Here is a 15,394-nt window from a genome sequence, read left to right on the forward strand (position 1 = left end):
AACGGGTGATTTAGTGTTACTACGAAACCCAGCAATCAAAAAGGGACAAACTAAAAAGTTCTATCCCCACTTTGAAGGCCCATTTCAGATTGTATGGTTGACCTCACCAGTCAATGCAGAACTGCAATTAACCAATTGTATGGTGATAGTGCACTTTGACCGCCTGCAACCTTTCCACGGTAGGGCTGTGTCACCACAACAGGTCACATCGGGGGCCGATCCGCCTATCGCCTCCAACTCAAGTGGAACAAAGATGAAAGAAAAAATGGAGGAGATTACCTCCACAGGGTTGCCCAAGATACGCCTTGCGGAATTGACACCCTTATGCTTTGAGGTCACGTGATCAATCACACTTAATTAGTGTTTTATGTTATGTTTTATTGCAGCTTAGTTTAAGTCATTTTCTCCAGGGACTTGGAAGCAAGACGTGCCTGGCCACCACGGAGTTCCCAGCCATTCTCAATTGCCAATTTCCAGTCTTGTCATTTATTTTTGCTCATTTTTATATGTATGACTATGTTTTATGTTTTGCAAGCAATGCCACGCATTAGACGTCACGCAACTGACTTGCTTCAAATGCAACCATTACACATTGTGTTGGCAGTACCACGGCTGTTAACTCTGAATAATATTCTTCAATGTCATCTATTGCCATCTATTTGGCAAACCAGTACATGTGGAGTGTTTTCACTCTGAGTTTTTCTTAATACTTGTTACGTTGACGTCTAGTGTATTGTGATATATGTCATAGTTATGTATTTGCTGCAGCTAACAGTAAGTAATTGGAACAGAAAAAGCCAGGACTTGAAATGCATATGCCTCGTAAGCTTTATTTACGGGACCAGCTGTTGGCGGGGCAACACATCAGCTGTTGCAACCCCTCCTCTCTTCAGCGCTGTCTCCTCCTTGCGCCACATTTCCCCTCTCCTCGCCAAGAACTGGCCAGCGGCCATCATTGTTTCTCAGACAGTAACAGTGCTCCGCGCGATGACGTATCTTATCACCACGTGCGCTGCCGCCTCCAGCGTCTCAACACACGGCGCGTCCGAGTAGTTACACAAACAAACCCCAAATTACTGCCCTATCCTCGGTATATGACAGACTACAATGCATTTAATATCGTTTTATATAACTAACACTTTTTTAAAAAAAAAACTCTTATTCTAGATGATCAGCAATTTCTAATTCATTGTTGTTTCTTGTACACACTAAGCGCGTGATATTTGTCGCTACAGTAGTGGCCGGTCTCTTGAGGCTATACGCCGTCTCACATAACCGCTGACGTCCTACTCCGCACCTACGCGTGCGCTGCGTGTCCGCTAACAGCCCCAAGCTGGTTTCTTTCATGCCACCAGAAGACACGGCAAACAAAATTCATTCAAACTTCCCAATAAATTTTAACAGAAATATTAAGTAGATGTGATTCATTGTTTAATTTCTTTTCCTTGTTTTGTTTCACATTAGCTGGATAATTTACATGATGTTCTTGATGATTTACATTATTCTGCATACCTTAGTCTGCAAATCTTATAAGAGAAGTTTCATTATTGCTTTGATTCATTGTATAAGCTACAAACTACAGCCCTAACCTTCTTACACATCTAACTATGAGGACATTTAATGTTATCTTCCTTGGACATGGCCAGATATGGGCAAACCAATGCAATGCCATGGGCTTTTCATGCTACTGACGAGGCGCAAATGACCAATCATCTGGGATGCCGTATATCAGTGGGCGATTGTTCCTTGGTTGCTATGCAGTTATTTTTTGCCCTCCCCTTTTATTTTACTCTACCACCGTGGTCATTGTTCTATCCTGTTTTCCTTCTTCTGTCAATGAGGAGGCCCCTACAACATGGTAGGTACCCTCTTCCGACAGTACCGGTCTTTTAATCTTACCACCCATTTACACCAAGATATCACTTCTCCCTTGTTGCAGTCTTGCCCCCTAAAACATCGGCTGATGATCCATTGTGAGATACGTACTTTGCCTCTTATTAGCCGGTGATGTAAGCGCTACGGGAACTGTGCCTAGTTGTCGTTTCAGTTCAATTTGTTATCGTCAGTTTTAAAACTAACACACACACAGCCTAGCAGCCAGCCCTAGATGGGCAGTGTTACATGTTAAGGTTGAACATTCCAACTACTTACAGCATTATTATTATACATCATTGTGTTTTTATTTTCCTGTCAATATGTGTCATTGTGTTTAATTATGTCATTATGCTAGCGCTAGTGATTTATAGTTCATGATTTTCATTTTATGTATTGTTATGTACTGCACGCACAAAAAGTGACGCTATTTATGCATGCATGCTATTCTAGCTTCAGAGCTATTTTTATTACTTGAACAGTCAACATTTTCCTAGTACAGCAGGTCGCTAATAACACCGCTGATACCTTTATTCCATGTGTCATGGAAGACCCATGTGCCTGCACTAATTCCTTACTAAGTCAGACGGACGCCCTTAGGCCCGCTGAACCACGGTATTGCAGATAGCTCCAATGCGCTGCCTACCCATCAATTATTAGACAGGTTGCCTTAGCGCTGTCCGCAGGTTGCTCCATTGCCCTGCAAATTATGTAATCATCAATTCAAGTCTGCAGACTGCGCTAATGCACTGCTGAACTTATTAGTCGAGTCACTTGCAGGTACCTCATTTGCACCGCGAACTTGTACTTACATGTCACCAAATCCTAGGCTCCTTGGTTGACCACAAAACGACTCATACATCAATTACCATGAGACAATTTTCGCTCACACTGCACCTTGGGCACTCAACCAGAAATGAACTGAGCCCCAGATGCTCTTTTATTACATTTTATACAACGCCACTGTTGTTATACACACACACTCTGTCGGATTCTACTGACATAGTCCCTTGTGCAATTCGTCAACTGACTAAAAAACAACATCCCCTGACAGATTTTGTATCCGATTCAGAAGTTATGTTCAGGAAATATTCCCTTTATTTTATTTCTTGTCAATTATTATTACTTCAGTGTCATGTTTTCTTATTATCAATTTATAGTTATGATTCATGTTTAATACACTTTATGGTAATGGTCATTTTTGTATCATATTCGGTATTCCCTTTTAATTTTCATTATTTTCTTGACTGGAAGTATCTCTGATAGCACCTATTGGCCTTCAATTCATATCCGCTGTCAGCTACCATTAGTCACACATTTACATAACACTTCATACTCACAATAACACACTTACAACACACTCACACTGTTCATATTTACACTACCTTGGTGTAACTTGTTGATGTTACCAGACCTGTATTGTCATATACTAAGTACATTAACAAGGTTTTTATCATTTATGCTCTCCGCTCTTCGGAAGGGGAAAGGGAAGTACGTACGTATGTACGTTATGTTCAGTAACAGTTTCTTGTAAACAACTTTAACCTGAACCTATATGCGAGGGTTAACCCCTCTGATAAAGACATCAATTGATGGTACTTCACTTCCTCTAAGATCACTTCATTCCATGTAGTATCCATGCCAAGGTGATACATCTTGCATGATATTTTGAGAGAGAGATACACTGCATTCATTAGCAGTTTCTTTTAATCAACAACGTTGAATATTCAATATCAATTTACCTGTTGAACACTTAAGATGTTCTGTTAACATGGAATCAAACGTCTTTGTGACATCAGCTATTCGTTTATTATTGCTTTGCAATAAACTGTTACTTTTAAGTTGCACTTATGATTTCTTAGTCTCGGACAGAGAGCCTCTAGCGCTTTCCGACACTGTTATCTGAGCTCAGCACTCTGCCAGCTCAGTGCTGATAAAGCTGCGCTGTGCCACCTCCACGGCTTCACGCTCAGCCTCTGTATTCATGAGCAACAGACTCGCTCTCACTAACATTCATTTTCGACTTCAGTAAAGTTAATCTCTCTATTGACCACTTCTGTAAGTAAAGATCCTAGAATTATTGAGTTAACTTGAGGTGTCCTACCCTCATTCAGATTTTCTACAGCTGAAAAACCACTCAATATTATTTCTGAAATTTATGAATTACTTCACCTGTCTCGCCATGTCGAACCTTAGCGGGGTGGGTGCCCCTGCGTAGTGGCCAATGCGTGGGAGGTGCCTAGGCCGTGGGGGTTTACACTGCGATCACAGGATTCCTTCTCATTTTTATTCATTAAACAAAAAAAAAACCTTTCTTCGTACGAAATCTCAAATTAACTAACCACACTTGGTCTTCGTGCCATAGCAGGTTGGAAAATTTTTTCCAGTGAGTTATGCTTTGTCTGCGCTGCGTAGTACTGCCTCCGCACTCAGCGTCTTTTTTGCTGACGCATGATTGATCAGCGGATACTCGGTGTTGAATTGCACCATTGTCTTGCTGCCTTGCTGCCCCATGGCTGCCAAACTGTTGGTTGCCTGCCGAGATTCTACTACATGGCCTTCTTCATCAGTAAGCATGACTGAACTGGTCCATCGTCGCTACTTACCAGGTAACTATTGCTACAACATTGTACCCCCTCTGTCATTTCTGAATTACTCATCAAGTAAGCCAAGAAATTTTTACTTGTAGGATCACTACTACTTTCTCTCACAGTCGACCATTATCTACATTGGAAGCTGAAAGCAACCTCCCCTTTTACTATGCTGCATTGGAGGTTCGACTTCCCCGAAATTTGGATGGTATTCGGATGCAAATGAGATTGCCAATCACGTGCGCAAATTGCAAATACGAGTGCTATCAAATATACACTTTTCCAGTCTCTTGGGCCACCCTTCACCACTATGTTGTTTGGCAGACTCAAGAATTTTTAACAGTTAGTTGGGATCGACAAACCCACGCCACTCTTTCTCATGCTGAACTATCCAGTTGCACCCATACAACCTATTACTTATGCTCCACGCTGAAACTACTACACCTCCATGTCCTCGTGTTCTAGTCTCACTTCGTCAACCAATAATTTAACCTGTTGGCAACAGTTTTCTATTCGCTGTTCCACAGACTGTCACCGCCACCCTGGTGTGCCACCGTTCAATGTCAGAAACTGAATCGTACTGGGTAACACTGAATAATGTGGCCTAGTGTATAGTAGTTCAAGACGTGATGTATACACTGCTTCTATGAGGATATCAGCTTAATTGCACTCCACCTTTCGTGTCACCATTACCACATTTACCTTATACCTTCCTGAACTCTCTTTTAAACTCCATTACCGTGAGAAGCTAAGGAATTTACCGAATACCAATGACTCAGGTCTACTCCAATTGATCAATCATCTCCTTACCCAGGAACATAAACAAGTTGCTCTTGACCGAGTGGCCTCACATATTGCTGATTGGCACCAAACCAAGCGATTAACCAGCGTTGTATTACCCAGCGCAGGTTCAGTAATCATCACTGTAATGATTCTGATTATAGTATCCTGGATACTCTGTAAAAGAGGGTTTTGCAAATGTTTCACTTCCTTCCAAGAAGTAGTACCACCCCCACAACCTGAAGGTGAATATCACACCTGAACCTACCTGCCAACCTTGGTGCATGTGATCAGGCATAACCCTCCCCCTTAGAATTAAGTTGTAGTCTAGGTGTCAGGCAATAACTAATTTTGTAACGAATTTGTATTTCTATGTAAAGTCTATGGAATACCAATTTAATTGTCGAGTCTTAACACTCATGTAAGTCATTTTGTTTTCTCTTTAAATTATTGTCATTTTGTAATGTTCTCATTCACCCACTTGGGTAATTACCATTGTAATCCTAGATTTAAGAACTCAAGTAATATTGTGGGGCAAAAGCCCCCTTGTGACTGTTATGCCTGGGAGCATTCTCTCACCCCCATAAGGGTGGAGTGTTTCAGTGTGCTGTGCCCCGGTGCCCCTCATCATCGCCTGGGTACCCACCACCACTGATACCGCCGACACACACACTCACACCATGGTGCCGCCCCTACTGCCGTCGCCCCAACTGCACAAGTTTGTTATTCAAGAGCCTTCCTTCAGGCCCTTCAGGCCACTTTGTAACTTTTGCACATATCGATATCACTATGTTATGGATGTTAATTTCTGTGACCCTTCATAATGATCATATATTTTTTAAAATGAAATAATCAATTAGAATAAGCTCATTCATTTTCATCCAGAGAGCCTTCTTCGGAAGGGAAAGGATGTGCAGGGAGGAGACCCCCCAAGAGGGATCATTGCCGATAAAATTTTATTAAATAATTTTTCAGGTCATAATGTACGGCTGTAGCCGGCTTGGGCATACTGTGGTGGAAGGTGCTGGCCGGAAGACCATGGTCGGCACATTCCTGCCACATGCTCCTCGGTCAGACTCTAGTCCCACGGGTTGGTTGTGCTGACGAGGGTACGCTACTAGCAAGGCACGTTGGTGGAATCAATCCTCCAGTCAGAGACTAATTGTGTGATCTTGTGGGGACGCGGCCGGGCCGGGAGCAACTAGGGCAGCTTGGAAACAGCTCCGCACTCTCTCAGCTTCAGACCTCAGCCCCGAGTAGTCGCTCCTCTAGCCTCTGCCTCTCTCCTCAAACCTCCTGATGAGCAGACGGCAACCCCTCTTGGGGCTACTCAGCCCTACGTACGCACCCATGTACCATCGTTACAGGAACAAATTGGGTCCATTCCAACTTCTTTACTTTTCATTTTACAACGCCCATCGCTCCTGACCTCTATCTTGATGAACATCAACATGAATTCACTGTAATGCTCCTCAGTCTACTATAACACTGCTGAAAGATGGCATTGCCATCAGGGAAGACATCAATCATGAAGGAATGCATGTGGTTCACAGTATTTCTTTGATTATTACCATAGGTCCGACGCAAGTGCAGGACAATGTCTCCCGTAGCATAATACTGTTCCCAGTAGTCTGTGTCTGTGGTGCACTGCACGTTTTGAGCCACCATTCACCTCAATGATGATGTTTGTGAAGGCAACCATCATCCTAGTGCAGCAAAAAGAGTCAACATGTTTCCATTGATCGACAGTCGAATCCCAAATCCCAATGGTGCCATGCCTGTTGCAATCATAACTGATAATGTCATTGGTCAACACATGAACATGTAGGGATGGTCTGCTGTGGAGCTCCATGTTCAACAATGTATGATGAGTGGTGTACTCCAAACCACTTTTGCATCCACACAGATGCCACAGATCACCATCTATCCTACTTCATACAGCATACAAGTCTTCAAGCCCCACATTTTGTGAATGGTCATAGATGTCTAATCATTTAACATCTGGTGGTAGTTTGGCTGCTCTTCTACCTCTTTCTTCTGTAGATGCTCACAATAGCAGCACATGAATTTGACCAGCTTCGCCATTTTTGACATATTCATTTACATGCTCTGTGTTGATAATCTTTCCTTTGTCAAAGTTGCTTATCTCAATGGATTTGCCCATTTGCAGCCCATATCTTCACTAGGGTGATCCGTCACCCGTGTCTGTCTTGCTTTCATACTTTTGTTACTGCGTCATGTGCCTCCAACACCACGAGGCAGCATCCATCATTGTGGTGAGCTGTGGTCATAATGTTTTGGCTTATCAGAGATTCTGCTTCTATTAAAGATAGTGAAACATATATCTGTCTCCTTGTAGCCCAACAAAAAGTATTTCCAAAAACCTGGAGTACGTATCCTGTTATAGATATTCTGTCTTCTTCGCTTACCCAGTCAGAATCAACACAGCAGAGAAGAACATTTGAATTTCCCTTTTTGTAACATAGACCAACTTGAAGTGCTCTTTAATAAATGGAAGAATTCATCTCAAACCTTCTGTTTGTTTATTTTGATGTGTACTAAAATAGTTAATTGATGAACTTACGTTTGGTCTTGTAGTTGTCGTTACACACAGCACACAACCTACTAATTCTTGTATAGTTTATTATCTGACCTTGTCACAACAAACATCTTCACTGGATTTGACTTTCATTGGTGTTTCATATGGTTACAGTCTTTCATTTTGAATCTTTTCAATGAGTTTTTGAGATAAACATGTTGACTAATACACATTTGTCATTGGTCCTCTGTATATTTATTCCAAGGAATGATTTTGGTTCTCCGAGTTCCCACATTCAAAATTCAAAATTTAAGTTCTTCATCTTAATATTGGTGATTTAGCTTTTATGATTCCAGCAATTAGGAAATCATCTACATACAGCAACAAATAAGTATTATAATCATCAGTGCTTTCAACATAAATCAACTTTGGATTGTCAAAACCAGATTTCCTTCATAAAATTGTCAAATGTGAAGTTGGAAGTTCTTGGTGCCTGCTTCATTTCATATATAAACCATTATTGAGTTTGCATGCAAGTCTATGGTGGCATAACATCCATGACTCTGTAAATAAGGATCATTGACTCGTGAGGTAGTAGAAATTAGTATGCATCTATTAGTATTCTCTATATGCTCAAATGCTTACATGTGTTAATGGATGTGTGCTTACTAATAAATATTGTGAAAATTGTATCTATATGCTGTGCCACTCTTCCACTATCACACTGCCAGTACCCTATTTCCAATTTTCCATATCACACCATGTTTTTCCTGTTAAGTCAAAATCTGCCATGCGAGTTATGCCATCGAGAATTAAACTGCACCTTCCTACTACAATGGGATGGCCAGCAATTGATCCATGGTGCAGTCAACGTACACTACCTGCTGGTACTGCAACACCCTTGGTCACACTGTCACCCCTTGACACACCACTTGACCTGAAGCTACAAAGTAAAGAACTTATCACCAGCTATGCTTAAAAGCAGCTAAGTACTCATCATGACATTGTGACAATGATGTCACACACCTCAGCAATTAACTACTATGGAGATGAATCATGTATGCCACTGCATCACTACATGCAGCTCACTAGCATCTCAATTACCATCATCATCTTGACACCAATCACTACTGCGGTGCTACTTCTCAGGTTAGTGAAGTGTCACAACCCCCACTTGAGTGCGCTCCTGAGACAATGCCATGTGACATTAACAACAATGGTGAGCCACATTGCATCCTGCTTTCTGGACTCACTCCATGCTCCCCAATTAGCCTACTTACAATCTGTGACATAGGGGATGGTACAGTCCACCACATTACAACCACACCAGGTTCCCCTGTCTGTCAGTGCCCCCATCGTTTATCTTCCCATAAACTTAAAGTGCCTAAATCTGCAGTGCATGAACTTCTGTGAGCTGACATAGTCTGGCTATCAGACAGTGTTTGAGCCTTCCCAATTAAACTAGTTCTTAAGAAGAATGACACTTGGCACCTACATGGCAACTGCCACTACCTCAACACTTTAACAATTGTTGACAGAATCCCATTCTGAACTTGTGCTATTTTTCCCATGTCATGACTGGGGTAAAAATTTAGTGTCATTGATTGCAAAGCAGCATACCTACAAATTCTGATGGCAGATGAAGAGACACCAAAACCTGCAATAATCACACCATTCTGTCTCTTTTTGTTCCACTACATGCTGTACGTACTAAAAAATTTTACACGGACATGGCAAAAATTTATTAATAGTGTACTGTTCAATTTGTCTTGTTGTTATGACTATGTAGATGACATCATAATCTGGTTATAATAGAGGGAAACATTCCACGTAGGAAATATATATCTAAAAACAAAGATGATGTGACTTACCAAATGAAAGTGCTGGCAGGTCGACAGACACACAAACAAACACAAACATACACACAAAATTCAAGCTTTCGCAACAAACTGTTGCCTCATCAGGAAAGAGGGAAGGAGAGGGAAAGACGAAAGGATGTGGGTTTTAAGGGAGAGGGTAAGGAGTCATTCCAATCCCGGGAGCGGAAAGACTTACCTTAGGGGGAAAAAAGGACGGGTATACACTCGCACACACACACATATCCATCCACACATATACAGACACTAGCAGACATATTTAAAGACGAAAACTCTTTGTCTTTAAATATGTCTGCTAGTGTCTGTATATGTGTGGATGGATATGTGTGTGTGTGCGAGTGTATACCCGTCCTTTTTTCCCCCTAAGGTAAGTCTTTCCGCTCCCGGGATTGGAATGACTCCTTACCCTCTCCCTTAAAACCCACATCCTTTCATCTTTCCCTCTCCTTCCCTCTTTCCTGATGAGGCAACAGTTTGTTGCGAAAACTTGAATTTTGTGTGTATGTTTGTGTTTGTTTGTGTGTCTGTCGACCTGCCAGCACTTTCATTTGGTAAGTCACATCATCTTTGTTTTTTGACATCATAATCTTTTTGATAAACAAGCAAGATCATGATGACCACCTGCATATCATCCTCGATAAGCTGGTCTCTCACAGGATCCTGATAAATGACAAGTGCCAACTTTGGCAACCCCATGCAACCTTTGTCGGACATCACAGCAATGCATCTGGAGTGCATCCTACTCCTGAGAAAACTGACCATATTAACCTCCTTCCATCTCCCAACAACTACCAAGAGCTGTGTAGGGTTTTGGAGGTCATAAATTTCTACGAAACCAATTGCCAACAAAGCTTTTCTACCACTGACCCAAGCACTGCGTGGCAAGAAAACATCTGGTTAATGATGTCTTGATTGATTGGACACTGCAAATGTAGGTGGCCTTTTACAAAATAAAAGAATATCTATTACAAGCTACAACCCTTGCTCACACATCAACAGACACACATCTAATAATTGCATCCAATGCAAGAGATCATATTATCAGGGCTGCTTTACAGTAAGAGATCGCTGGACTCACGTAGCCGCTCAGGTTTTTCCTGTGCAAACATACCACCACCCAGAGTAAATGGTTCACATTTGAGCGTGAATTGCTAGCCATATATGAAGCTGTCCATCACTTTCAAGATGATGTTGAGGGAAGACCCTTTCCCATATATACAGACCGCCACCCACTGGCAGATGCATTCTGCAACCCGTCGACAGATTCTGCACACAGGAGATTCCACCACCTAGATTTTGTAGCACAGTTCACTACCCTCACGCAGCTGCCTATGTCACTTCTGACAGACGATGCCCCACTGCAGCCTCTCCTCACGTGCTCTCTACTATGGGCAGGGGAGTGGAGGGGGAGTGGGGGGGGGGGGGAGTGGGGGGGGGGGGGGGGATCTATGGCAGCATAGTATCCCTAACTCTGGAAATGAGCATTGCTGCCCTGTGAGACAGTAGGAGTTAGTATGCTCTGCATGCTCATTTACATGTGGCATGTATATAAGCTTACTAATAAATAGTGGGGAAATCATATCTCTATGTTGTGTCACTATTTGGTTATCACACTGCTGCTGCCCCATTTCCCACAAGCCTTTTCTGAGTATTTTACATCTTGAGAAACTTTCATAAAGATTTCTTCAGTCAGTTCTCCAAACAGAAACACATTATGTACACCTATTTCTTATGTAAACAAATCATATTCATTCACTACACTCAGTTAAGTTCTCAATGTTGTGAGTCAGACAACAAGCGCATATGTCTCTTCATAGTCATATCATTTTATCTAAGCACAACCTTCAGTAATTAAACTTGCCTTACACTCTTGTGCAGAAAATTGTACAATATTCTGCTGCATCTATTTTCAATCAGCTGCCACAGAAATTCAAAAATCTTAGCAGTAATCCATACACTTTCAAGTCTGAACTGAAGAGTTTCCTCATAACTCACTCCCTTTGTAATTTTGAGGAACTACTGGAAAAATTTAAAAAATTAAGCTAATTCCTGGGTTACATTTTTGATTATGTTTATTTAATCTTATGGGTTGTTGTGTCTGCTTACAATTCATATATGTTTCATTTTATCTAACATTACCCTTCTGTTATAATTTCATGTACTGTCTCATTCCATGATAAAGGAAAATGGCACATATATAAAGAGCCTTTCAGTATTTCCACATGCATCTCTTACTTTGAGCGCCCACTTACTGTCAATGACTCTTATTTGCTGGAAGTCATATATAAGTCCAAATTACATTAGATGACAGAGAGTCAAATTCTTCTTTTATTACATTTTTGTTGTTATTCTATTGCTTTTCTGCAGAGGTTTTGGTTCTTCACTTCTTCTAAAGTCATGGCCTCCGACATCTTCAACAGTTTGTTCAGTTTCCTCAAAGTTAGTTTCATTCTGATATTCTTGATCTTCTGTTATGTTCTGCAATATACTGTCCATTTGAACAGTCTCCTTCAAGATCCAATCATCACCACTTTCAATGTTACGAAAAGGATACTTGGTAGCCAGCATATGGCAGAGATGCTGAGTCACAGATAGGCACAACAAAATGACTGTCAGAAAGTGAGCTTTTTGACAACAAGGCCTTCATCAGAAATACACAACATAAATGCATATCCTTATGCAAACACAACTCACACACACATAACCATAGTTTCTGGCTGCTGAGGCCAGCAGTCTCTGAGAGGAATTGTTATCTTTCTTAAAGAATATTTATTCATTCATCAGCATCAACTTTGTTCCCTTCACAGTAATTCCCTTCAGATATTATACACTTGTGTCAGTGCTTTTTTCAATCTTGGAAGCAATTCTGGAACTCACTTTTAATTATGGTGTTCACCTCCTTCATTGATTCGGTTTTTATCTCATCAATGGTGGCAAAATGACATCCTTTCATGTTTCTGTTCAGCCTTTGGAATAAAAGGAAGTTGCATGGTGACACATCAAATGGATACAATGGCTGAGACAACATAATGGTTTTGTTTTTTGCTAAAAAGTATCATGAACAGGCATTAGGATGTGAGCAGAAGCATTATCATGATGCAATTTTTCACAAGTGGTTTTGCCACAGTTCTGGCCATCTTCTTTGGATTGCTGCATAAAAACAGTACATAACTTCCAGGTAGGACTCCTTATTGACTGTACAGCCATGAGGCAGGAACTCATGCTGCACTATTCCATTGTAATCAAAGAAAACAGTGAGAAGAACCTTAACATCTGATCAAACTTGTCAATTTTTTTTCTTAGCTCTTAAGGCAGTTTCCATTGAGATGGTTGAGCCTTGGTTTTGGCTGTATTCCATATATCTGTGTTTCGTCACCTGGTATAACCTTCTTTAGAAGTCCTTGATCACTGTTGACTTCATTCAGTAATTACTCAGTGATGCTGACATGATACCATTTTTGGTCAAAATTCAACCACTTTTGCCAGCCATTCAAAAACATGTATAATGTTTTTGACTGTCAACAATAAACTGAATATTCAAAACAGCTGAAAATGCAAATATACATCAGGAACATGTGTACCAAAAAGATTTTGAAAAATTAACAAATGCAATGTATAACAAGCCCACAAAATTAAAAAATTCCCATTACTTTTTAATCACACCTTATACACCCTAAAAAGCAACAGACACAGAACAGAACCTTTTAGCACCTCCCACTTTACATCTCAGTCAGGTTCAGACTCTTTTCTCTTTTCTACTTTCTACATACAAAGTGAAACATATGATGATTTTTTCCTAATTCCATAATATTCCAACTTATGCAAAAGTCATATACATGACAATTTCTTCCTCACTTCTCCCAAGAATGACTGTGACAAACTGAGAGGCTATTAACAATGCATTTTCTCATATATGGGTGTATATTTTAACACTTGCTTCTTGTTCAAGAGTTTCTGAAAACCCTAAAAAGTAGATGTGTCTATAATTAGGGAAGCAGTTCCCATCTCAAAAGCTGATTTGAATATCACAGTGCTTGTCCTGCTTATGATAATACTACAGATGATATGTTCTTGGCCTCTGCCAGCTCTTGCACTGGCTCTCACAACTAATCATGCCGCAACTTGCAATTATTCACTACACAAAATCTTGTCAAAGACTGAAATAACAAAAAAGTGGCAAAAGTGCCAGCAAGTGACTTCCAATCTGAACCATGGACAAGTGGCTTTGTCAGACAGATAACTACCACACCAACATCATACCCACACACAGCTACTCACTCGCTCAGTACTGCAGCTGAAATGGTATGACTTTACTTACAAAAATTAGAGTTAATAACATTAACCTTCTAATGGAAAATTCAGTCTGTGTTAAAATGAGAATTACATAATAGAGTGCAAATTTTGAATCTTTTCTTTCTTGAATGCGCCTACCCTGTATTATGCAAATGTAGAATATAACTAAGCAGACTAAAACAACCCATGATTACTTATAAGTATATTTTACAATACAAGCTTCTCAGTAGCATTGCATTAATTTATCTTCTAACATTCTTCCACATTCCTGAGCCTCTCCATTAAAACGTAAACTATAAAAAATGTTAAAAGAGTGAGACTGAAACATTGTTTTGAAAAAGCAAGAATGATATAGCCAATTAAGGAAATGCTTGAATACATCAATACCATATCTAATGAGTTTTATATGGATTTTTAATCTATTGTTTTCTTAGTTTTCTATCTCTACTTCTCAATATAACGTAGAAAAAATGAAACAATGAGTATCTTACAGCTCCGCCTTCCACAGAATTAAACAATTCCCCAGAATTGTAGGTGTAAATCCTCAGGTCCCTAATTATATTTTCCCACTCAACACCACAGAGTGTTATTTTCTGTATACCTGTGCACTATTTAAATAATGCTAAGTAACATTATTCCCAGATCGCCAATAAAAAAATAAATACAAATTCTTACTTTGATGCCAGTGCACCGAATTTCACATCGTTTACACCAGTAATTTCACATACACTAAATGCCGGAAATTTTGTGTTCCAATGAAGATAATCTGTTTCAGTAGTGAAACTGACAGCATGCATCTTGTATGCATGGAATGAAGCCAGTGTAAATATGACAGTATAATAGCATGAAACAGTCACAGCTATGAACCAAAACACCCTGTGGGAAGATTAATAAATAAACAGCTTACATTCTTTTAAAATAACAGCACATAAATTTCATAAATCAACAATACAAATCATTAGTTAACCATTATTTGTGAAAGTATTTAAACACATTTTTACATAAAATTTTATTGATTAAGTACCTTCAGATGCAGTAATACTTAAAGTTCTGTTTTACCTTTCTGTCCAGTGATACTGTCCTCCTGACAAATACCTCAGGCCATTTATAGAACTGTTTGCTAAATACTCCTTCAACCAAGGGATGGAAATGTCTGATACCCGGAAAATCATCTCTTGCAATAAGACTAGCTAGTGTGAGAGTTATTTAATTTTATAAGAATGAACTTCAACGATTCATAGAAAATTTCTGTCTTAAGCTACATACAGTAGGCATTTGCATATTAACAGCTAGCTTTTATATAGACCACTGAACAGTTAATGGATTTTTTATCTCACAACTAAGAGCATTTAAGGCTTGCATGATGTTTCATTTGAGTACTAATGTGATGCAACGTGATAAGCATGCAATCCTGCAAGGTACACTAAAGAAATCAATGAGCC

General features: G+C 40.1%; 1 protein-coding gene across 1 annotated transcript in view; it reads right to left on the minus strand.

The window, feature by feature from the left end:
• LOC126419503 (sodium channel protein Nach-like) overlaps positions 1-15,172 on the minus strand; it is a 156,630-nt gene extending 141,458 nt beyond the window's left edge. The window contains exons 1-2 of the mRNA XM_050086693.1: positions 15,012-15,172; positions 14,628-14,828 (exon numbers count right to left, since the gene is read on the minus strand). Coding sequence (XP_049942650.1) covers positions 14,628-14,828; positions 15,012-15,124 — 314 coding nt within the window. The 5' untranslated portion in view covers positions 15,125-15,172. The remainder of the gene's footprint in view (positions 1-14,627; positions 14,829-15,011) is intronic.
• Between the last annotated feature and the right edge of the window lie 222 nt (positions 15,173-15,394).

This window comes from Schistocerca serialis, chromosome 9 (assembly GCF_023864345.2).
Source record: "Schistocerca serialis cubense isolate TAMUIC-IGC-003099 chromosome 9, iqSchSeri2.2, whole genome shotgun sequence".
In the NCBI taxonomy this organism is placed as follows: Eukaryota; Metazoa; Arthropoda; class Insecta; order Orthoptera; family Acrididae; genus Schistocerca; species Schistocerca serialis.